The following is a 26,567-nucleotide window of genomic DNA, read 5'->3' on the forward strand; positions in this document are numbered from 1 at the left end:
CAAAGCATTTGGTGACGTCACGACCGCTTCTCCCAGTTCATTCATCAGCTTTTTTCCTCTCGATGTCACTTTTATTTATTATTTATTTAGTGTTCTGTCTGAGGACAGGTCCATATGAACAAGATCCTTCCATCCTTTTCTCGGACTGGGACCTGTTCATATACGTTCTTGGCAGATGATCCAGAAGTGGTTTGCCTTTGCCTTCTTCTGTGTGTGAATGGAGTAATTGTTGGGATGCCACGGAGGAAAACTCCGTGTTGCCTAGACCACGGCCTTGCCCAACACAAGTTATAAATTCAGGCACCGCCGGGAATCGAACCCGAGACCCCAGGATTACAAGGCCAGCGTTCTAACCGCTAGACCACTAAAATATTTGAGAATGTTCGTTTATTAAAGAAATTTATTTTAAAGTATGCCACGGCCGTGTTTTCTTTTATACATTACTATTCATAAGTTACAAACATCTCAACATACGACGCCAATAAGTTATGTTATTAAAGAAACTTTTTTACAAAAATTAAAGATCCAATCATTACCTAAAATAATGCCATGAAAACTCATTCCTGGATGCCTCTCATTTATTGACAAAAAACTTAAAATTTGAAGTTAGGTAGCTCATGCAGTTGATAAACTGTCGTTAATTAAAGCAAGAGAAGGAAGTATCATTCACAGACGGTCTGTTTGTCTGTGAATGAATTACGTGTGACGTGTGCATGAATGAAATGGCGGCCATGCGAAACACGTAGCGTCTAGTAGCACATTTAGGATTGGAATCCATCACCGACATACTTTCCGTTTAGCTTCACCAACACCCAGCTTCATCACGGTCTGAATGTGATATTCTTCGTTCGGCGATGGTATTAAAATTCGCTGTCGTTCATTTAGGAATCTTTTGTCTTCAAATCTGCTTGCTGAAAACGTAGACTAAAATACTGAATATTGTGATTTTACCTGTTGTCTTCTTTTACAAGCGTGAAAATTAGTCCGTCACTTTAAGGGAAAGGCAAAAGACTGAGAATGTTCGGAAAAAAAATGCATGTAAGAGAAAGGACGTGACAACAGTTGGAGAAATTTGCATAATGAGGAATTTAAGAATTTTTATTCTTCATTAAACATTACAAGGATGAAAATTTTAACGCTTATTAGATGCGTAATGATAAATATGCACACAATTTTGGGTGGAAACCCTGAAGAGAGGAGACCATTATGAAAATCCTATGCGTAGATATCGGGATAATATTAAAATGAATCTTAGGAAAATTGTGTGAGACAGATTGTGGACAGAATATGATGCTATGGACCAGTGGCTGGCTGCTTGGACAATAGTAATGAAACGAGTTAAATTAAAGGTAGGGAATTCTTTGGGTATTAAGCGACTGTTAGTATCTCAACGACTCTGCTCAGTGGAGTTATGTAATGGCAAGTCTTCAACATTTATTTAAATCTGTAGTCTCTTTCTTGAGTAGTTAATGTTAAATCTGTCGGTTAAGAAATTGATAGTTTTTACAACCGGAAAAAGGCCTTTGGAATGAACTTCGCCGTGAAATTATTCCTTTTCTTAATTCATCCCTAAACTATTTACTTACTAAATTTATGCTTAAATGATTGTTTCATCTTCTTAGCTGACGGAAGATTATGCAATTATATGTTTCCCATTGGGAATGCAAGTAAACAAACACACATACACATCAAGACTGACTTCTATATAAGGTAAAACACATTTATTTGGTGATCTGTAAGACGAATTTAAACCAACAGAAATTATTTTTACTTAAACCCTTCTTACCAAGCACGATTTCTTTCTGTTACGTGTGGAATCCAGGGTCCTATATAATATTAAGATCAAGAATCGGATATTGAGAGCTCGGAACGTGTTTCTCGCCTGACCTTGAATAAAAATTGAATGAATATATTGATGAATGAATTAATGAATGAATGAGTGAATTACATGTAAACTAATGTGTTATAGAGGAATTAAACTAACTAGTGCATTAATGTATAGAAGAAATTGTGAGGGAAGACGTTAATTACAGAATGCAAAAAAAATTAAATATTTCTGACGTAAATCAATATTTTTCTTATCTCACGCATGTAACACTACTATATAAAAGTTTATTTGACATTTACGTTTCTCATCAAATATTGGTCATTCATTCTCTTCTGTACCCTGAACTCATAAAGCATTCACGACGCACTAGGCCTACAGTTAAACGGAACTGTCTGGGATTGGAGCCAACAGGACTTTTTCTCTCGACACCAAAATGATTAACTCCAGCCTACTTTCCATATAATGAATCCTGTGGTATCATAATATTCGTGAGCATCTCACTAATGACATTTAAAACTGCCGATGGATTCTCATGAAATTTATTACAAGTGTAGCAGCATTGGAAATGAGTCCATTTTCGTATATTTGAATTCCTCGTTAACAATAACATCAACACGACTTTAGAGCGAAATTCTGAGTTGGTAAAGGTATTCGTTTTATTTAACGTACAACTCTTAAAAGTTTTGTGGTATTAGATTTTAGAATATATGAAACTTTGGTAAGATTGTTTTTATGTGGAATACACAAGCCAAAATAGGATTAAAGAGGCTACGAGAAATATATCGCACACTTCAATGCTTTTCGGACGCACCATTAGGTAAACTTTGTATGGGTGTGAATCTTGGTTTCTCGTTCTAGTGGAAGAATATCGTTGGAGGAAATCTGAGAACAAACTGTTGAGGAGAGCACTTCGAAATAGAGAGATGATAAGACAGTAAAAATAAATTACGAAATGTGAAAATTTATGATGGAAAAGTATTTTTTTTTTGCCTAATTCAATTTAGGGCAGTATATAAAAATTGTGAGGTGGGGGAAACGTAAGAGAATGTTACATAACTTTTTCGAGGCTTAATATTAGAAAGCTATTTAAATAGGCCTTAGACAAAAAATCTGTGAAGACGCTGAGCTACTAACAACTCTGTTTAGTAAATCACAAATAATTAAATAAATTAAGTAATAAAGTCTGTTGGGAAAAGGTATTTACCCTACAAAAGAAACAGAATTTTATAGAAATATACATAAATATGCCTACATTTTTTCTATTCGTCTGTCTGTTGATGTGTTAGCAATCACAGACAACCTACCATTTAATATTCATCTTCTTAGACCACGATAAGTGTCCATCACTGTGACGTAGTCCTGGCCATATGAGTCCCTCCGTGCCTAAGCACCGAGACGCATGACAATATTCAATCCGCATCACGACCTCCTGACCTTCTTAAGACCACAACAATAAAAGGTTGGCGCCAGGAGGTGTGGCCCAACACATTCAACCCAGTGGCCCTCCAGTACTGACCACCATCTTCGGCGATACAATGCTACTACCGGTCCTACTGTTCGTCTTCGCTGTAGCCTGCAGCGCCTCAAATGTAAGCGATAATGAAATCATACATAGTTCTTCAAGAAGGATTAGCAATGGCGAAGAACTACTGTCGGCTGTTGTAGGAGACTGTTTTGCCGGTAGTGACAAAAGAGTTTCTTCGATGTCGTGTCTCCGGCTGAAAGTTCTGACGTATCTAGATTCTGTGGTCGGTGCTCAAGATTCAAGGTCACTAGATGACGCAGAGAATCTGGACGCCATGATATTGACGAGGGTCACGAGGTATCTCAAGGGCCACGAGTTTAAGGTCCAGCTACCAGAGATCTTGTTCCAGGAGGCAATACTGACTTTCAGACCTGGGAAGAGTTTAACAGACTTCAAGGTAGAATTCCCGAAACCAGACGCAAATGAAGACAGGGCCATCTCACAAGGTAAATCTTATCAATACATTTATATACTGAAGTTATTTATGTGGTAGTTCTGTTGTGGCTTGCGTCTTTACCCGCCTAGAAATCCCATTGGTCCGGACTATCATTTTAATCCCAGTGATACGAAGGCACTTAAAGTAAAGATTAATTTCGACAAAGGCGACCTACATCTTAATTTTGGATCCAAAGAACGGTGTCCGGGGTTTCATAGTAAAAATCCTTATAAAATTCAGCATTGATGTCTTATTATTTTAACATACTGAACATATATTAGTCTATGAAAATTGTAGCTCGTGAAGAATAATATAAATTTAACAGAAAATTTATCCAAGATAGTAAAATTTAATTATACTAACGTCATTATATAATTCTTTAAACTAATTATAAAATAAGCTTTACGGATAAATGTTTCAGGTTGATTTTAACGTTTTGAAGATAGCGCGGTTAACAAATGGCATTCACAAGATGGTGACCCACATAATAATTTTTAAAAACTTATTCTATAGAATTGGAATAACAATAGAAAAATTTAAAAAATCGCTAACTTTATTGTAAAGGAGATGAAAAATTAGTTGTCATTAGTTTTGAGATTTTAATATTATTATTATCGTCTACATTCGCATTTTTACACGACATAACTTAAGAGCTTAAAAACAACTACGCCTCAAAGGATTAATTTAAAACGTTCTATTGTTCTTATATTTTTAAAAGTGCATCATTTGCATGCTGAGGTCCGACGGGCTACGGTACGAACCTATCGAATGCATCGATTGCCTCACTGAGATATGTTGATCTCAGTTCTCTTGTTGAAAGCAGTTACAGGTATAACGTCTATTCCTTTCACTTCCGCGTTCATTTGTGTTTCAAAGGAAAGAGTTTCTGGTTTCGTTATTTTTAATGTACCTTATAAAGCTATGTGAACATGATTTACAAATTATGCTATATTTAAAAGCGTCATTATTAATGATAACATTAATTAGAGCAAATAATAGACATTAACCAAATTAGCATTTCTTACTACTGCATTGCCATACTATTTGGTTTCTTCTTTGTATAAGACTTACAAAAACCTTCCTGAATACGCCATATAGTAATACGTTAGTTAGTAATAACAGTAGTTATATTCATCATCATTATTTTATGTCATTATATTATTTTGTCAAGTAAGATGTAGTATTTTTCGTAAATAAAATTATGATTTACGGGTTTCAAAATATGCGCGAGGTATAGAGAATTGTTTATAGCCTATCTGACAAATTAGATTTATCATAAGTTGCGTTCTTAAGAAGCTGTTACGTATTGTGGTTCAGAACGTAAACTATTTCAAATGTCTTGCTGAGTTTATTTGCTAGCAAAACGATTAATTGACAGGAGAACAGAAGTATTCGGACAAAACTTTCACTTCCTTTATTAAGCCTGAGAAAGAACTTGACAAAGGACAATATCAGGCCTTATAAAGCAAATAAGTCTCCAAATATTATTTGAGACCATTCTACGAGTATTTCCTCTAAAGCAAGAAGTGTATTCTACATCAGTAAAGAAGTTTATCAATCATGATTTGTGTAACTTTACAATTTCTTTATCATTTTTAAGTAAATTCGTTATTTATGAACACTCCAACTGTCAGCATGTCCTAATCTCTGAGGATCCTTGGTCATCACGTACTAGAAATTCAGTGTAGAGTATGGTAACAGTTTTAGTACTATTTATATTTAAACAAACGTCTTCTGTTAATAGTTCCAAGGTAGCTCCGGTATAATTGATATTCTCAAACTTCAGTGAAAACCACAGTACAAAGTTTAGTGCTTAAAACGAGATATCAATTGTGAATTATGAAAAGAATTAAAAATCCAAACGACCGTCGTGTCTCAACATATTTATGTATATGCTAAAGGTTCTATTAAGGGAATACGATGTGACTGTTGGATTTAAAACACTATTCTGCATTAAACAAAATAAGTTTAAAAATTATAAATGCACAGATGTAATCAGTTGTACCAGTGTCGTTACAGACTTGGCGTTTGAACTGTAGTGGTCATCTGTTCGGCTTTGTTCCATTGCAAGTCGAACCGGATGCCTCACATGGGATAGTTTTAAATTGCCTTACGATTTGCCTCTCCTGGATCTGAACCGGTGGGTCTAAGATATGAAATTCTTTTGTTCCTCTCTACCGGTGGTAGCAGTCAAGATAAGCAACTTAAAAATTGTCGTTGCCATTTTATACAATTTTTATTACGGTCGATTTAACCGATATTGGCACTAACTTGCGTCTCTTTCAGCTCGTGGTATTCTGAAGAAGAAGCTTCTTCTACCCCTCCTGCTACTCTTCAAGCTGAAGCTGAAAGCCCTAATGCCCATCGTCGTGGCCATCATAGGCGTGAAGGCGCTGAAGGCCCTTATCCTCAGCAAACTAGCCATTCTCCTCGTCGCTGGCTTCCTCATCATGCAACTGTGCAAGAAGGCGGGTATGCCAATGCCGACGAACCCTGTGACCGTGGAACCAGCGCCTCCAACACCTTACGGAGCCCCTGCACCAGGGCCTTCCACTCCTGGTTCATCGTACGACCCTAGCTGGGACCCAAATGCATCCTCTGGAGGACCCTATTCTAGGGTCTGGGATCCTCACCAGATGGCATACAGTGGGTACTACAACCAACAGCAACAACCAGGACAACAGCTTCAAAAGACACAACAGTAATTTTTTCCAATTTGGAGTTCATACTTTCGAAATTTCAACAATTACGTAATTCTTCAATTGAAATATTTACTGAACTGCCCAGTGCCCGGGTAGGATACACCTAAAGCTAAAGAGTAGTTTCTTCTACATATTCTCCGAAAGTTTTAAAAAAATTATTTCTGTGCACATTTTAATGATTTTTAAAGCGACAGCACCTCTTTTAATTAATAATACAAGAAAGTTGGAACAGTCAAATTTATATTAAAGTTACTTTCCTTATTGGAATTTATTGTTTTATAAAGACACAGCAAACTCAATAAATGAATATCTTATAACCTGCGAAATTTTTGATTTTCTTTATTCGTTTTGGAAAATCTGAATTAAACTGTTACATTAGATCGAACAAGAAAAACTTTTGTATTAAGAAACTAGACAAAACTCAGATTTTTTTGGAGAGCATAAATCAGTCTATCGATAGCGACTATAAGACTTAGTAGAAGATAATTATCATAATTATTCTGAAGCATATAACCGCTCGTCGTCTGTTAATAAGCTACAAGTGTACATTATCAGATATTTTGTTCTTAATACTTTGTGAGGAGACTCTCATGTATTTCAGGTTGTTTTGAACACACAAAAGCTCCCACTCAAACTTTTCTATTTATACTTTGCAACGAAAATAAATTTACTTTTCATAACTCGGCATTGCATCAACTGTCTCTTCTAGATCTGGCATTAGAAATTGTTCTATAACTGGGCAATGGTTATAAAGTTTTATAGTACTACACTTAATTTATTAGTTCAACACTTTCAAGGAGACTGTTATTGACGAAATATTTTCTTAGTAAGTTTAACATAGCAAAATAACTGTCTTAATTTCTTTGTATATGTTTATAATCGTTATAAGTTTCTTTTATTAAAACTGTAGATGTTTATCTTGAAGTATTAATAGATCAGAGAAGAACATACTTTTAAGTAGGTATTGCCAGACGCCAAAGATCTTCACAGTATAAATACCAGGTTGCCTTTGTGGTCGTATTTTGGCATATTATATCCCCGTAATATTATAATTATTTCTCTAATTTCACAACTGCCAGGCTAAGCAGTAAATTAGAATAATACTTAATTTTGCAAACGTCGGGCTGAGCCCTAGAGAGGATAACATTTTGAGATTAATTTATTTGAAAAAATTACCTACGACTAGTACCAATTTCAAATTATTATTTTTTGTTTTATTTTAAGAACGTTGTGATTGTCTAGCTAAACTGAGCGTAGGATAAGGTCGAACTTCAAGAAACAATATTATTATTTATTTCTAACATGTACCTGATCTATAGTTTTAAACAAGTCCCACACCATTTATCACGTTTATGGATTTAGAGTCCTGTAACATAATTGTTTGTTGTCATGTTATACAGAGGAGTCATATGAAGAAGTTTTTCCTGGTACTCGAATTTATTAAGTGGGGAATGGTTGTCATTAAGTATAATTTTTTGCAAGGTAAGTAAAGGGGATTTTGAATTTTACATAAAATAAACTGCCACTAGTCTCTACAATGATGTAACATACAAATGTAAATTGATTTTATAAAACTATGCCAAAGATCTTAAATTTATAGCTTATCTAAGCAAATATAAATATTCAAGATTTAATGGTACGTAATAATTAAAGTAACATTGCATTAATTTATTGTTACAGTTTATATTATTTATTACACAATAATATGTTTTGTATTCAATAAAATCGTATATTATATGCAGAATCTTTTAACAACTGATTTAAGAGTTGCTCAAGATAATTTTATCGTTTGAGAACTCGTGTTACTTGTATTTTTATCTTTGTTTGAGTCCAAATTCCCTTCCTACTCTTACTTCCCTAACACACTCGCTGGCACTTCACAATTTGTCTACTGAATCAAACACTGGCGTTAGCTGGGGAGGGGGTGATGAGATGGGGTTAAACCCTAACGTCCACAGATTTTCATTAATGAAAACTTGAGTGATTTTTTTTTAGTTTCAAGACAAGAAATCAGCTTTAAGTTTAACCACACGACCAGAGACGTCGAAACATAGGCCTTTTACAAATAAATAAAACTATAAAATCAGACCTAGTCTGTGTTCATTAAAACGCCTTCATTTCAGTGGCTTCAAAATTAAATTTCTACGAATACAAGGTCAATATAACTCTTTGATGATGAGTTACATGCTTAATGGTGTACATTAGTGCAGTAGTTTGAATTTAGCTATCACCGAGTTCCTTCGGTCAAAATTTGTTTGGCAATTGTCAATAGTAGAATTGTAAAAATTCGTAATTTCCTCTATGTTATAACAAGAGGTTGTTATGACATAGAGTTGTACTCCCGGACACTGGGTAGCTGGAGTGCCTCGGGAACGCCACTTTCCGTACTCACTATGTGAGCCCTTTGGGGGTTGCAGTTGATATAGCTTCGTAAAATTAGCACACACATCAGATAGCTAACCAAATAGTGTACGTAGCCTACTTGGTATTCCGAGCCGGCGAAGATGGTGACAAGTAGTTTACGTCAATCCCGCTAGGGATGTTAATTTGGTGTATCTTCTAACAGATGGCACCGGTAGTATAACTCCATTGCCTACATTACTACACCACTAGGTATTAGAAGTAAGAATTACATATAACAGCTTCAAGAAACATTCACTCGTAGCAAAAGGAAATTTATTCACCAGAAGTTTCAAATTTGTTGCACATGATTTGTCCACATGTTTTTTTTTTTTCAGATAAATTCTAGGAACACGTTAATTTCTTTAACAAAGCTGCCAACAGATCAGACAGTACAGTATCGAATAATAAGGTGGTTTGATGAATAATTAATTGGGAAGGATTTGAAAGGAAGCTTAAGTTGATTAATTTAAGGTATTATCCTGGCATTTGCCTTGAGAGATGGGGAAAACCCACGAAAAATCACACTCACAAAAACTAGCCTTCGGACCCGAAATTTTAACCCCAGAAATCCCATAACACGAAACAGCAACCTCAAGGTTTTTTGTTTGTAGGAACAAAATTTTGTGTTGAAACAGTAAATATTGAGTTTATGTCACTTAAATTCTCATTTTTCCCTTTCTGTTTTAATTTTGAAAGTTACTGGTTCTTAAGGTTAGTTTAATATAATTCTTGTATAATGTTCTTTGAAGTACGGACATTTTCCTGTGAAAACACTATCCATTCAATCCATTTTCTTTCGATCTGGGTTCTCCAGAAAGCGGGGCCTTTGTAACCCTCTGAGGGAGTTGCTATTAACCGCCTGTCCTCTTATTCAAGTACAGATATTTATATTAACAGAAATTAACAGACGGTATTTCTGTGAAACTACAGGTCAATACAGTCACATAGGCACTGAATATCTTTTCATTATTCTAAACCCTCTGCTACAGTAACCACCCTTCGTATTCAACCCTCTGCAATATACAATACGAACATCCCTGTCGGGCGCATCTCTGAGGTTCAAGCAACACCAACTTCCCTCAAGCTGTAATTATTTCCTAACAAATTAGTCGGTATTTTCGTATGTCTGAGCATTTAAAGCCGAGTGTAGAATCGACATTTCAAAGAATTTCCAGCGTCATACAAAGAGAGAGAGAGAGAATGTGTAGTTTCGTAGCTGCCTTTAGTGAGGAGACATTTTGTGGTGTGCTGTCACGTGTCTGAGAAATTAGTGTACCTCAGATGAATAAAATTTACGGAACATTAGCGTAGAAGGCACACGCTATCAGAGACTACATTTAAGAGATAAGTCAAAACTACCTGTTCACAAGCAAAATAAGTAATTTAATAGTAGAACAAAGCATCTTTTCTCCATCTTTAGCCGATCTTTTGCCGTCAGACTTCATCTCTACAATGACTCATAATTTTAGAAGAAATTTTGAATTCGGACATTCTACAAAGTCTAGTCCGTAATAGTTGATGATGTTATGACAATTTCCTTACACATTAAATTCATGTTGTTCCAGGGCAAGAATAATGCCGTTGAAAACGAGTCTGAATGTACATAAAATTGCAGTTGTAGTGTCGTGTAGTCTGGCAGAAGTTTACCGACGTTTCAGAGGTCCTTGCTGCCTCCATCATCAGGGCGATAAGCAAGCCACGAGCGTGGAAACCGTTCCAATGCTCGCTGCTTCTACCAGACTACCCAGAAGACAGCCATCTTCGGACTCACCACCGTGAAAACCTTAAATCCTTACAATCTTTTCCATGTCTTTTGATCATTTTTCGAATTTCTAGGGCATAATATTTTGGTTACATGCCTGAGCTGTAGACCTACGTTAAGAAACTTGAGTGCTGAATGCAAGTCATGTAAGGAAGTCGCCGCCCACCAAGATCTGGGAACGCTGGCCATGACGGGCGTTACAACACGTCACGACGTCTGCGTCATAACAAAATGTGGGTTACTCATCGGGCAGACGGAACCGGAAATCATGTGTGCGGAATATCCGCGTGCCGGTCCGCGCTCCAGTTCCGTGCAGGAGAAGGAAATCGGTTTCTAGACACGACGCAACCATGTCAAGGTCACTGTCACTTTCTGCAGAGTGAACATCCGCTTCTGAGGAATGGCGGGATTATCCCAGTTCAGTATCGCCCGCTGACCACACTTTCTCCTCGCGTCGGAGAAGCAGAGAGAGAGGAAGAGAATCAAAGAAAAGTAAGAGAAGAGGTGAATAAGGAAAGAGAAAGAGATTTTTAAGCGAAACGACGAAAGAAAGAAGACAAGAAGTACAGAATGAGAGGAAGATGATGGTAAAGACCACGCATCCTGCACTTGATAAGAGACAACTCTCGAATTTTTGACGTAAATACGTCTATAAGGAAAAATGTGTTACGAAAAAGGGAAACGAAAAACTGTAACTTCATTGTTATGTTACCTAGGAAACGTCATCTGTTTATCAACAAATAAACAACAATGGTTACCTAAGGATCATCTATTTACTCGAAAATTTTGTTACCTAGAAAACGTCATTAAAATACATTACTTTACATTACATTACAATGTCTAGCGGTTAGAACGCTGGCCTTGTAATCCTGGGGTCTCGGGTTCGATTAGCGGCGGTGCCCGAATTTATAACTTGTGTTGGGCAAGGCCGTGGTCTAGGCAACACGGAGTTTTCCTCCGTGGCATCCCAACAATTACTCCATTCACACACAGAAGAAGGCAATGGCAAACCACTTCTGGATCATCTGCCAAGAACGTATATGAACAGGTCCCAGTCCGAGAAAAGGATGGAAGGATCCTGTTCATATGGACCTGTCGTCAGACAGAACACTAAATAATAATAATAACATTACTTTACATTACATTCAGCTACCACAGACCCATCTTAAGCGTAACTAATTCAGATTAAGTAAGCAAAGTCTTAATCAAACTTTACTCAATTGTAAAGCATTTATAAAGGAAATATTTAGAATAAAGCAAATATATAAACTTCCTTTCCGTATAGACGTATTTACGTCAAATTCTCCGGAACCGTAGTTCCACTGACAACTTTTTTCTTATCTGACAAATGCGACTCCTAGATTTTAAAGGACTCTGTTCCGTTCAGTTACTCACAAACAAAAGGAGAGAGATAATATAAAAGGGATGGGTATAGAAGGGTGATAATTGGATGAGAAAATGAAACTAGTAGAATGACTAGTGAATAGATTAACAAAAAGTATCGAAAATGACATAGTCTTGGCGTAATAACAGAGAGACAACGCTTTACGAAAGACATTTTAAAAGACAATTCACAGTAAATTAAATACTAATTAAGACAAATGTGTAATTTTGGGAATGAAACAGAAAATGGAAAGCTTAATGAACATAGAAAGTAACATTTTGACTGATGGAAGTGTTCGCGAAAAAATTACAAAAATTATAAAAAAAAATATAGGAAATTTAACAATATACATAACAAAACGGTAGCCCACATAATTTAACAGTGAGCAAAGCAAGAATCTTAGAGATTATCATCAGCCTTCTACGTCTTAGACCCAATGTCCTATTACGAGGTCATGGCAGCGTTTGTAAGGTCTCCTCAAAGACCTTCGTTCATTAGGCTGGTGGGTGAACTTTGAACGGGGTGTTTGAGCGTTGTTCCCGGTGAGCTTTCAAATTCTGTATGAATTCCATTACTGAAGATGGCTGTCTCCTGGCATGCAACGCGCGTAGTGTGGTATAATTTTACTGACGTTTCAGAGGTGCTTGTTACCTCCATCATTAACCGTGATGAGCACCTCTGAAACGTCGATAAACTTCTACCAGATTACAGAGCGCAACAACCCAGAAGACATACTCCTGTAAGATGTACCAACCAAAGTCCGCGTTTAGTTAAAGTAATGTCGTCTTTCTTGCATGGGTGGGACTGCACTGGAAGGTGAGAGTTTTGCATCCGTATCTGCGTCATTATGATGTAGCTGCCTCAAGGCTGAGAGAACAAACACTAGTCGCAAATATGTAACAGTTTTCGGAGACTCAATGCGCGCGAGACTTTGGCCCAAGAACCGAAAACCAGGACCTCCTGGTAACTGCATCCATGGTTCCGCACAAACATATATCTCATATTGACCTTGATGTGCATTTATGACATAAAAATATCGTGTTGGAAAGATAAATGAGCAACAGACATCGCATTCCATACAGAATGATTAGTATATAATATACTTTATACATTTTTTGTTAAAATGTTTGCCAAACTGAAGAAAGTTTTAAACGAAATAAATTTTAATAAAGTCTGTGAGAGGAGTACAAATAAAATGAATAACGTTGTAAATTAGTTTTATAATTTGTACCCTGTCCAAATATTATAGGGTTGTGGACAGGACACGTAGCGAGCATGGGAAAGATAAAAACAGAATACAAAATTTTAGTCGGGAAATCTATGGGCAAGAAGCTGCTTGGGAGACCTAATCGTAGATGGAAGTACACTATTAATTTATATAATTGTGAAATCGAATGTTAGGGTGTGGATTGGATTCAGCTAACTCAAGAAATTCCTTTACCAGTTGCTCAAATATGATCTTATCTCACTAGGGTCTGTTCTCAATGGCCGTCATTGAATGTGGTCTTCATTTCAGATGTGAGAATAACCTATATACTGTGGAGAAATAAATAACTCCACGGGGAACAACCCTTCAAATAAACTTAATAGCTGCTGAAGCATATTTTATGAAATCATAAATTCATTACCGAGGTCACAGGACCACGTCACTGGTCCCTGTCCTGAGCCACATGACTCTCGTCCACATCCCCCAAATCCGTTTTAATATTATCTTCACATCCACGCCTAGGTTTTTTCCAGCGGTCTCTCCCATTCAGGCTTCCAAACTAAAATTTTGTATGTATATCTCATTTACCCATGAATTCTGCATGCCTCGTCCATTTCATTCTCATTGATTTGGAAATTATATAACATTTGACTAATAGCATAAATCACAAAATTCCTCATTGAGTGGTTTTATTCAGTCTCCTCTCATTTCTGCCTTCTTATGTCTAAATGTCCTCCTCAACAATCTATTCACAAACACACTAGTCACATTCAAACTAGATATTTTCTTAATATGAGACACGAATTATTTATTGTAATTATGATGTTATTTGATAGCAGTCGATAAAAAAAATAATTCTGAATCTGGATGCTTTTGTATTTTCGAATTTAATATCCTTTTTATTTCTTCAAGAACGAATTTTGTATTAGTTTTCGTCACTGTCAAATATCTGAACTTGTCTACATTGACTGAAAGTAAACCCACCAAACGACTTGATTTAAATTCGTTTAGTAGTTGGAAGACACAACATTCAGATAGCCGCAACACGAATTATCGTGGGAGCTTCACTCCGTGCAACAAGGATACAAAAACAATTTGTATCACATTCAAAATACACTGAACAGAAATTATGAAAAAACGAAATTTTAACATCGAAAGTGGAATCCATCGTTCTGACGTAATGAAGTATAATAGAAGTGCAAATGCTACATAAAATTATTCATTTTGTATTTGTTCTCAGTTAGTTGTAACCAGTAGCAAAGACAACTAGGCTACCAGCGACTATTGCTTGCTTCCCGATGTATGCAAAGATCATATACTTCATTGTCAACTTCAGTCCGACTCTGGGGCCCATTAGACCTCCTATTCAGTGAGCACTTAGAGGGGATCTTTATCGAGGGATAAATCAGCCGAAGCACTGCCGAGGTAAGGAACACGTGGAGCTATACGCCCACTGACCCATACGTCTTTACATCATAGTGTTCAATCACACCCGGTTTCTCCGTGGCGTCCCAACAATTACTCCATTCACACACAGAAGAAGGCAATGGCAAACCACTTCTGGATCATCTGCCAAGAACGTATATGAACAGGTCCCAGTCCGAGAAAAAGATGGAAGGATCCTGTTCATATGGACCTGTCGTCAGACAAAACACTAAATAATAATAAGATGAGGTGGTCAAGGGGTCAGAACGCTGGCCTTGTAATCCTGGGGTCTCGGGTTCGATTCCCGTCCGTGCCAGAATTTATAACTTGTGTTGGGGAAGGCCATGGTCTAGGCAACACGGAGTTTTCCTCCGTGGCATCCCAACAATTACTCCATTCACACACAGAAGAAGGCAATGGCAAACCACTTCTGGATCATCTGCCAAGAACGTATATGGACAGGTCCCAGTCCGAGAAAAGGATGGAAGGATCCTGTTCATATGGACCTGTCGTCAGACAGAACACTAAATAAAAATAAATTGCTTAAAACAATTACGATAATAAGCAATGCCCAAATATTCGAAAAAATTTCTGCAGTTTCTACTAAATCGCTCATAAATCAAAATTATATGAGTGAGAGATAAGGAGTGTCCTACACAATCCGTCACTTCTTTAACCACTGGTACTTGTTCCAGTAAAATAATCTTACTTTATCTTGTATAACAGACGTACAAACATATCATCAGTGTTCTTGAAGCGACTCATGATCTACCCCTAACCCAGGACCTGCTTCTCCTCTAACTCAAATACACACGAGACTGCCCATCCCACTCCTTCAAGAGGCTGTACCTCTCTCTGCCAGGTCAACAACCTGCCCAAACATACGTCTAGGACCCAACTGCAGGCACCCAATAACAATAACGCGGGGCAAAGAAAGATCTTCTAATAACTTGTGATGTTACATAAAGTTTTTCCTGACTCCTTAGAGCAGAGTCCTCCTTCGCAAGTTAATAGCTGTTCAGTTTCATAAAAATCAAAGCGTCATTATTATATTCCCTGTTTCTTTTCCTTAGCCAGATGAATCTAATCCACATCCGTTGCTAGGTCGCTCCGAAGAATTCGTCCAAGTCCGTGACACTGTGTTACATTCATTAAAAACTGTAATTTCACTCTCAGGGATTATAAGCGCCCAACTCAACCCCCAAGTTGGACGATCACACCTTGTCGGAACTCGTTATGACTTCAACTAATAGTTTCTGCATCTTTTCTACCTACACTGTACATACTTGTTAATCAAATACTTTCGCAAATTTTCTAAATTATTCCAGGCTTTCAATCATTATTATGTCGTAATTTCATGGAACGACCGCTACGGTGGTCTAGCGGTTAGAACGCTGGTCTTGTAATCCTGGCGTCTCGGGTTCGATTCCCGGCGGTGCCCGAATTTATAACTTGTGTTGGGCAAGGCCGTGGTCTAGGCAACACGGAGTTTTCCTCCGTGGCATCCCAACAATTACTCCATTCACACACAGAAGAAGGCAATGGCAAACCACTTCTGGATCATCTGCCAAGAACGTATATGAACAGGTCCCAGTCCGAGAAAAGGATGGAAGGATCCTGTTCATATGGACCTGTCGTCAGACAGAACACTAAATAAATATAATAAAATAATTTCATGGAGCAGACTACATCTTAGAAGCTAAGAGTAATTTAGCCAGTCAAGAAATTTGCTGTCTTGTATGGAACACGAAGGTTTATTGCCGTGTTCGCAGGAGTCCCCAGTCCACGTTATACTGAATCATCACACCCTATTCATTTTAATATTATCCTCCAAACTACAAACACCTTGGTGTCCCAAGCAGTTTCTTCCCTTTTGTTCCAGGACTAAAAATACTGTACAGTCTATCCATTTTTTATCTTCTACCTGCGAGATAATGCCCCGCCTACGCAATTCCTTTGATTCACCACAGAAATATTTAACAAAGATTGCAAAATTATTTAACTCGTAAGCAGTGGAATTGGTAATTTCAATTACGTCTTCAGATATAATCGATCACTTTATAGTTCTTCGTAGGTCTCTTCGCCTTCTGGATAAATATTATAGCACATTCATCCGGTAGAGTACTGAGAGAGTTTATCAGAGGTATCTTTGTCAGCATTTGAAAAGGGATGTGGGAACTGTCGGATGGCCAGGAAGGAATAGAATTTGTGGTGCTGGGAACCACTTTAAAGTGCCACACACATACAAACACACAGAAGCTATTTGTTCATCATTTTTTATCTGACAAAACATCCTCTTTCGATGTTCCGTGAGGACCTGAACAGGTCAATGTCCTGCCATGAACTACATGTTAGGGTGTCTAGTCTTTTGCCTCGGGAAAAGATGCGTTTGAGATTTCACCCTACCAAATTTTACCCCTCACGCACATACTTCATCCCCAAACGTCAGACAGCTGATCCTCAAAGTCTTATAATTTAATACCTGCCTAGAGATATATTACAACAGCTCCAGTCTGGTAGTGTTAAAAGTTGAACTTTTGGTCACTGCACCGTCCTTCTGTGACCTCCAAGATAACCGAGTCTTCCTTGTTTTTATTCGAGTTGAAATCACACTGGCGCCGTCTTCAGTGGCGTGTCCAGAAGTAAAGAAATCTATCCAGTTCCCAATTTTGTCATGGGTCCTAGTTTATCGGTAATTCTATAAGACTAATTTTAATGTCGTAAATTCGCCGAATACCTTCGAAAAATCTTGAAAGAAACCTTACCCTATCTATTCGCTAATATACTGCAAGTTATCTTCCTAGATATAAACATAGTTTGAGGGAGGTCGAAAAGGGATTACTGAAATGAGACACTAACAAAATAATAGAAAAATTGCATAATGAGTCTTAGAAATTTCTAGTTCTTATGTTCATCAAATGTTATTAGGGTGATTAAATGAAAGGGGGTGAAAGTGGTAGGATACTTAGTAAATATTAAAAAAATTAACCAGATTCGAAATGTGTCCTCTTTACAGAACACGCAAATTTCACAGGGTTTTTTCCTCTCTACATTCTGTGGGCACACATTTTAATGTTGTCTAGAAATCACATAGCAAGGCCAATTACGTCATCAAGGTTGATGTCAGTATCAGTGGCTATGAAGCAACCACGCATGCGCAGATGATTATAAATAATGACGTCATCATCATTCCACCTCGTAAATTAATGTATCCGTCATATTGGTATTATCAATTAAACGACATTATTATTATTCAGTGTTCTGTCTGACGACAGGTCCATATGAACAGGATCCTTCCATCCTTTTCTCGGACTGGGACCTGTTCATATACGTTCTTGGCAGATGATCCAGAAGTGGTTTGCCATTGCCTTCTTCTGTGTGTGAATGGAGTAATTGTTGGGATGCCACGGAGGAAAATTCCGTGTTGCCTAGACCACGGCCTTGCCCAACACAAGTTATAAATGAATTCATAAATTTGACGAGTCTCAAATGACATAACGTCCGTAAAGAATTCGTGAAATTTTATCCAACCATTCTCGAGTTATTACATGCGCACAGACAGACATCACCCGAAATATTCTCCATAAGGCTTGATGACGTCATCAATCATAATCAGTGGTAGTTTTTCAATAAGAGTGAATGTGTGAATTGAAATTGACTAGCTCAGGATGCAGTCCAGTGATAGTGTTTGCTAACAAAAATTATATAATTTTCATATTGTTTAAGAATATATCAAATTAAAAGATTCGTATTACGAAAATGCTTAAAATATCTCTTCAAATTGTATTTCGAAGTAAATCACGGAAACTTTGTTTAATGAAAAATCCTATTACGCCGTCTACATTCCAACACAATAAAAGTAATGTAGTTTACATTTTGTTACAAATGTTTAATGAAATCAAAAGCACAACACTGAGTTGAACGTGAAACTAGGGCGGTTAACACAAGCAATACTTGCAAAATTTTGGTGGTGAAATTGTACGCATAGCTGTGACTTAAGTACGGAGAATTAGATGGGAAGATAACATTAATATGTATCTTATGAAGATGGCGGATGGATGCAATAACTCGGGGGGAGCAGATGTGGGCTTTGTTATTAGCGGGGTTGAAAATTCAGGTTGTGCTACCAGAGAGGTAATATTGGAAAAGAAGTATAAGAGATAACCTGTATGATTTGAGGTTTTCACAGCGGTGAGTATGAGGATTTCTGTCTTCTGGGTTATTGCGCTGTGTAGTCTGGTCGATGTTTACCAACGTTTCAGAGGTCATACTGCCTCCATCATCAGGGCAGTGAGTACGAAGATTTCTGTCTTCTGGGTTGTTGCGCTGTGTAGTCTGGTCGATGTTTACCAACGTTTCAGAGGTCATACTGCCTCCATCATCAGGGCAGTGAGTATGAAGATTTCTGTCTTCTGGGTTGTTGCGCTGTGTAGTCTGGTAGATGTTTACCAAAGTTTCAGAGGTCATACTGCCTCCATCTTCAGGGCGATGAAGATTTCTGTCATCTGGGTTGTTGCGCTGTGTAGTCTGGTCGATGTTTACCAACGTTTCAGAGGTCATACTGCCTCCATCATCAGGGCGATGAAGATTTCTGTCTTCTGGGTTGTTGCGCCGTGTAGTCTGGTCGATGTTAACCAACGTTTCAGAGGTCATACTGCCTCCGTCATCAGGGAGAAGACAGAAGAGAGAAATTTTAAAATGTTTGTTACCTTCATCACAAAACGTCGTAATTCGACCCTATCGATTCGTATCATCTGCAGGTTATATACCTTCCTCCTGAGTTAAGCTTCAGAGCGATGTCCTGTGTTTCTTCATCGTATCCTGCGTCGTACTGCGTATGTCTTGGTAGCTGAGCTGTTTAAAAGAATTACTGACCTCTATTTGACATTTTGACCGAAACCAAGCGGTGACAATGCATTCTCAGATCTGATAAGGTACCAGAAATATGTTTCGTCAGCGTTGCTTTCAGCTATATATTCTATGGTTTCCATGAGTCACTGTGATATTTCTTGGGGTTTGATTCAGTTACTTCTGAGTTTTACAACAGAACCCATATCGTGGTGTTATTTTCTAATCAGCCTACTCAAACATAAAGAGAATCTTTAAATATCATCAGAAATAAGGAACAGGCAGAACATGAACACAGCTATCGAAAGAAACAAGAAGTGTTAGAAAATAACTTATGCATCCCACTTTCCGCAAAATACTTTAATCTGTTTGGTGCCATTACCAAAAACTGATTATTTATTAAAATATTTAGTGATTCAGTTATTATAAACACACCCAATATATATTTTGTAAATGTCAAAATATGAAGAACTATATTATACAGAATTTATAAATACGTTTATGATCTAACTTTACATGTCTAGGTCCAATCGTTCATTCATTATCGCTATCAAATTGAAATGTAAATGTATACTAGACTCTGCTCGGCAATCATGTTCTATTTATGCTATCTAAAAAAATTATTTTAAAAGTTACATTTTTTTTTTTAAAGATCCATTACTAAAAAGGAATCAGTGTTCTCTTGGTTGTAAATATTGAAGCTAGTGCCACTCCCACCTCAGACGTTCGCACGTCTGCGATGCTGTATTATTGACAGGGCATGATAACGCGATATAATGGGACAGCCTCCAGCGACATTACTTCACACGAAATTTATAAAAATCTGCCAGTTTACTTAAAGACAGGTCTATTATAAGATGTGATAATATACCATATGCATACTTCTTCTTCATATTAGAAATAAATTTAGCTTAAATTAGCAGTTTAGTTGGTTTCAACATGCAGACATATTTCTGGGTATGTGCATGCTTTCAAAGTAAAACGAGACCAAATTCTCATCCACCTTGACCTGATCAACCTAATATCTTGCGAAGCCTACTGTCCTAAGATTCATTTTAATATTATCTTGCTCTATACGGAGTCTCTTAAGAGGATTCTTCCCTCAAAACGGATAAAGCTTCTGTTTAAAAATGCCACATGGTAATCACAGGTCACGGTTGCGTGATTGCAAAGCTGGTAGAATGAACTGGTCAGTGCGTGCGAGTGGGCCTACGGTTAAAAAGGCTATCATTTTAGCTTCTGGACGTTTGTTCATTGCAAGATTTTTCGGTAATCACGTTCTTTCGATATTTCAATAATTTTCATTGACAAATATCGATCATTTATATTGTATCTCTTGGTATATAATTTATTGTCGTGTTTATTATAGTAATATTATATTTTTTTTCCTTATTTGCCTTCCCCTATTAATTTTTATCTATCCTTCTTACCTATCTTTCTCTTGAGTTTTACCCTTTATCCTTTTTGCACTCTTTCCTTTCCTTTCTTTGTTCCTTTTTCTCAGGGGAATTACTTCAGTTTCCTACTCCATCGTTACTTTTCCACAATTCACAACGCTAACATCACCGTTTGTTCCATTGTGACCCCAGCAGCTGATAGAACGTTCTTAAGTCCGTTTTCTGGTCGAGCTGCTCAAGTTTGAATGGGGCGCGTGTGTACAGGGTGGGTCTCCAACTCCTATTTATATAAATCTTCTCTCCCCTTCCCAATCCCCCAACCTGCCTCAACATTTACCTATCTGGCATAGGTTCAGATCAGCCTCTGGGAAGGGGATGTTTTTTGTGTCTACTCTCGAAAAGGTAAATGCACTGTTAAGATATGTTTCCCATCCCTTTATCTCGAGACTTCCTACATCTCACGATCCTGACCCTTACACTTTTATTCCACTCCGGTTCGGCTAGTTTCTTGAGCAACAGTGGAGTATAAATATTTCCCAAAAGCCCCCGAGTAATTTCGGTTACTTCAATGACGTTTATTTCGCAATCAGATCTGTTCTTGGCTAATTTTTATTTCTATAACAACGCTTTTACAACTACGCAGAGCGTGGAACAGTAGTATTTTTGAAATTGATGAACTGCGAAGAATTTGGAAAGAAATGGTTGTAACAAATTAAGAAATCTGCTGAGGAATACCACGAGAACCTCTGTCATAACAGCCAAATACAAAGCATGTGTGCTAATTACATCATTCAACCTACAAATATTTAAATTTCACAGGTAAAACAAAGGGACAAAGAACATTATCCTAAATTTTTATAATTTTTCAGCATTTCGAAGAATAAAAACAGGTAGATCCTAATAACGTATATAATTTTATGTCATTTTTCTTTGTAATGAGTTGTTTATTAGGAATATCGTAATGTCGGTTCTGTGAACTGTCTAGCCTTTTATACAAGACGTTAGCCCCTCGGTTAAAACTTTCGGAAATTGAAGTTGACTAAACAAATAAAAACTTTAAGATTGCATGGAATTTTACTGGTAGTCTACCGTAAGTCTTCGGTACTTGGTATTTAGTTTTGAACAGAAATATCTTTATGTTTTCAAATGAGTTAATGATGAAGATTAATGCAGTATTTTGGTCATTTCAAGAAATTGATATATACGTAAAAGGTCTCTAAAATTACAAGAGAAAGGCGAATTAAAGGACCGCTTGTAGCGCAGAAATACAGATTGAAGTAGGAAACAAAAATCCGTGTTACTGTAGAAACATTTCATCCTTCATCATTCATTAAAATTATTTTAAAATATAACAAAAAATAAAAATTTTGAAAACCAAGTACTAAAAGACTCTCATACCTTCTACAGAAGTTTTTTGGGCTAGTGTATGACGAGATATTTAATCACATTTCAATGTTTCGCTGTGGAGAATAAAACACTGAACTACTTTCACGGAAATTAACAGTTTTCTGATTTTCCCACAATTCGTTTCGTATTTCTGTCGATCTTCAGAATTTGTAACATTTCTCCCAATTTGTGCACTGAGATCAGAATCATAAATGATTGAATGAATTCAGAGTAAACATACTCTTTTTTTAAATACTTCATCCCTTCTCAGCATCTGAGAACCTTTTTATTTTATTCCTTCAACCCCCGCTTGGGAAACAATGAAAAGTTCTTCATCCCCTTAGCTACCTAACCTCATCTCGTGAGATCCCGATAAAAAACGATTCTCCCTTACGAGAAAACTTAACATTTGAGAACGAAAAAACGAAGTAGAAAACCGAAAGAATAAATCTATCAAAAGAATATTCCTTACCTGCGCACTTCATTAACATGAAGGAAGGGTCAATGCCCTGTTCTGGTACAGACAACCTCAAGACATCCTTGAAATAAAATATAGGAAAATCCGTTTACTCCACAGAGTAGAATTCTTATAGTGAAGACAAGTTACTCATCTCCTCAACAAAATTACCGAAGACTCATTACCGTCTTCGTAATAGACAGGCATCTGCCCGTATTGTCACTCACACGCATAAGGCAACATCATCACAAATCTATATTATTTCATGAAGATTCATTTTAATATTATTCTCTCATAAGCCGTGTGTAACTAATGTAACATAAAAACTCAGTAACACAATCTTCCAAATAGAATAAAAAAAAAGCATTTTGTTTTCTATCTATGTTCTAGCAGCAAAGTTTTGTGATAACGCCCTCACCTTGTAATCGGGGGTATCCGCTTCGAATCTCGGCATTTATGCCAACTATCTTGTCTGTGATTCTGTGGTTCGTTTTATTTTCTCTAGGGCAATGGCGGGGTAAATACTTAAGACAGAGAACAAAACGTATTTCAGTATAGCAAGAAGCAATATTAGCCACAGGACAGCTCAAAATATGTCCACAAGAGGAAAGAGTTAAGAAAATATATGATTTGAGGTTTTCACTGGTGAGTACGAAGATTTCTGTCTTCTGGGTTGTTGCGCTGTGTAGTCTGGTCGTTGTTAACCAGCGTTTCAGAGGTCATACTGCCTCCTTCATCAGGGCGATTCATCTGAAACGTTGGTAAACACCTACCATACTACACAGTGCAACAACCCAGAAGAAAAAAATCTTGTAAGAAAATGTATTTTACACTCTTCACAAGTAACACCTACAGGAATTAAAAATTAAAAATTTATTAACGCATTTACCTTTTACTCAACTACACTATTAACACCTATCCAACTATAAGATCCAATAGATTAATATCCAACCTTGTAAACCACATATTATTTTATCCTGTAGTGGCATTTCCTCCATACAAAATGTAATGATTGCGTCTCCATAACAGCCTCGTTTTTGACAATATAAAATACGTAAACATTAAGACAAGGAAAGCTTTATAACACCATAGTGCTTAATTCTCTTAAAACGTACAAAGATATAAAATAACTCTTTTGTGATAACAATATAGATACTGCACACATAATTTGTATGTACTATATTGAGTGTCCAATAAAAACGATATATCAAATTCAGACCAGAATAATTTATTTCAAATCATTGTAACTTGGGCGAGTATTTACACTCAGGTATCTGAGTATGCCATGTTTAGTGCAGTTTAGATATGGTCGTCGGTTGACATTCATTTATTCATAACAGAGCATACACTATTATTTTATGTATCCTGCAGTAGACTAACTTTAGATCCACGAAATACACACACGCGCGCGTGCGTGTATATATTTACATATGCATACATAAACACCCTCCACAAACACAGATTTTAATATCAAGAAAGTACGTCGGTGCCTGTAGCTTTAACAAAAATAAAATTTGCATGGAAGAAGTTCTGCTTTTTGGCATGTACTGTACATTCCGGAACTACTTTTTATATTACTTTTTTATCCAAGTTGTGGGGTGAGATTTCAAGCTTTGATGCCCCTAAATGTTTGGTGGCTGTCACGCCAAGGTCGAGGGAACGGAGTATAAGTTTTTACAGAAGGACTAGAGATGCTATGATGAGAAAGGATGATTATAATAGTAACAATAATAAAATAATTTAACTTTATATCAATAATTACTCCATGCATTTTTCGAATCTTATTCACAATAGCCTGATACTAGGCACAATCCGCAGCCAGATGAATCCAATACACATTGTATTTTCTTAACATAATTCTCCCACTTGATTCTATAATAGATTGCCAAGTTAACAGTTTTCTTCAGGTGTTCTAATTACAATTTATTAATTTGTCGTATTTTACACTCTCACCACATAAGCAGCAATAGTAGAAATTAATTGTATTTCTTATATGGGTGTGAAACTTGTTCTTTCACTCAGTAAGCTGAATCTTTAGGACAAATATGATGGTGAGACATTCCTTCGAAACGTTGGTAACCACTATAAGACCGCATGGCGTTACAACCCAGAAAACCATCATCTATAGCTTACAATCATACCCTCGGTAAAAAGTTATTTGCTTTATTTCGAACCCGGGACCGGCTGGTCTCGGAGTAATGCTGTTTCTAATCTTAAGTCTTCGTGGTCTGAGAGCAGACTGAAAAAATTTTGTAAGTGTAGTTTTATAAGCGCATGATTAAGTTTAGAAAGTGCGTAGGCCTGTGTTTCACTATGACATGATATAATATGAACATTTCTTTTGCTTTGTGACAAGGAACACGGTAAGGCATGACTGAAGGAGAAGGCAGCATGTTCCTCCAAAACGTCGCAAACAGTCAGGTTACTTGAGAGAAGTTCGCAGGTTCTGGAAAGCATAAGTTTGCATCGTGTTGGGTAGATTTTGCTCAATGAGCTGAATACAAGAGAGTGACGCTGACCACTCATCCCATCTAGCGCCGACATCAAGAACGAGGAGTAGTTTAACCTCCTCTACCCACAAGCGTCTCTATGGCGTGTAATAGGACAGCAGAACTTGAAGAGTATCCACTTTTTTCGAACCCTAATTATTATTGTCGTGTTCACTGGTGCTCGCCAGTTTCTTCCTTGACAAGATGTTTCTCTGAAGTCGGGTCCATGCGCATTTGCCATTGCGTAACAGAATATAGCAACAAATGATTCAGAGATTCATATGTGGATCAGACGGCGCGAATTCTGGTCGCTGTTACGCTAAGGCAGAATGCGCAAATATAGACCCGGCTTAAGATAGTATAATTTTGATATTATTCTCCCACCAACGTGTAGATCTCCCAAGCGATATCTTCCCTTGAGGATACCCGGCTAAAATTTTGTATGTAATCCAATCGTGCTACGTGTCACGTACATAAATTTTCCTTCATTTATTCATCCTACAAGCTGAGTATGATTATTGTTTGGTAGTCTAAAACTTATCCACTGTGTTATTTGGCTCAAGGAGAGTTAGGTAAAGTGTGAAATTTCTGGATGATAATAGCAACAAAGACGCAAGACAAACAAATAGGACTGAAAACAATGTTTTGTGTCAAATAATACACTACATCGTGGCTACAGGTTCTGGAAAAATACTGTTAACATTTCCTCGGAAATATCTGTTAACGTAAATATTTTATTTTCATTTCTTTAATTAATTACGTTGAAGCCACGTCTCGAGTTGTGGTGAAATCACTATTACTTCACTTTGTCGAATTCCAACTTCCACAAATATGCAGATATTTACCGAAACGTCTCTGCAAAGAACATGCCGCCCATGTTACACTGTGTCTAGTTCCCGTGTCTCAAAATCCTTCCGAAATCAGAAGTAAATGTACCTTGCTAACTTGAAACAAAAGCTTTCCCTGTTACGCATTCCAACAGCTCAGCGGCTGAATTCCATAGGCCTATATCCTTGACTTGTAAGAAAGCTACTGGCACTGAATCTGTTGTAAACGTTATGTAACAGTGACCCGCGACGAATTTAGTGTGTGTGTGAGGGGTATCGAGTCTCCTCCATCACTACTCGGTCCGACTGACCCATATCAGGCGGGTACTTACACCACTTTTAGCACGAAGGTGCAGAATATTTTACAAAAACGCTGAAAAATTAGAAAACAAATAAAGAAAGCCCCAGAACCGCTCTTTAATAGTGTTTTAAAAAATTAATATACATTTCCGGCTCGTAATTTTAAAGATGGGTTAATGAATGTACAGTGA

General features: G+C 37.1%; 2 protein-coding genes across 2 annotated transcripts in view; one reads left to right on the top strand and one right to left on the bottom strand.

The window, feature by feature from the left end:
* Window positions 1–26,567, bottom strand: part of Osi24 (Protein) — a 130,315-nt gene that overhangs the window by 49,914 nt on the left and 53,834 nt on the right. The window lies entirely within an intron of this gene.
* Window positions 3,306–8,235, top strand: Osi20 (DUF1676 domain-containing protein Osi20). The gene is made up of 2 exons (XM_022074180.2): window positions 3,306–3,799; window positions 6,076–8,235. The coding sequence occupies exons 1-2, from the start codon at window positions 3,364–3,366 to the stop codon at window positions 6,492–6,494; spliced, it is 855 nt and encodes a 284-aa protein (XP_021929872.2). The 5' UTR covers window positions 3,306–3,363; the 3' UTR covers window positions 6,495–8,235.

This window comes from Zootermopsis nevadensis, unplaced genomic scaffold (genome assembly GCF_977971745.1).
Source record: "Zootermopsis nevadensis isolate Lab colony 2312 unplaced genomic scaffold, Znev_1.0 Znev_ptg000017l, whole genome shotgun sequence".
NCBI classification, from domain to species: domain Eukaryota; kingdom Metazoa; phylum Arthropoda; class Insecta; order Blattodea; family Termopsidae; genus Zootermopsis; species Zootermopsis nevadensis.

Bases quoted from the DNA above. Each gene is read 5' to 3' on its own strand.
- Osi20 (XM_022074180.2), top strand. From the start codon at position 3,364: ATGCTACTACCGGTCCTACTGTTCGTCTTCGCTGTAGCCTGCAGCGCC. The intron at 3,800-6,075 runs GTAAATCTTATC...CGTCTCTTTCAG, and splicing joins AGACAGGGCCATCTCACAAG to CTCGTGGTATTCTGAAGAAG.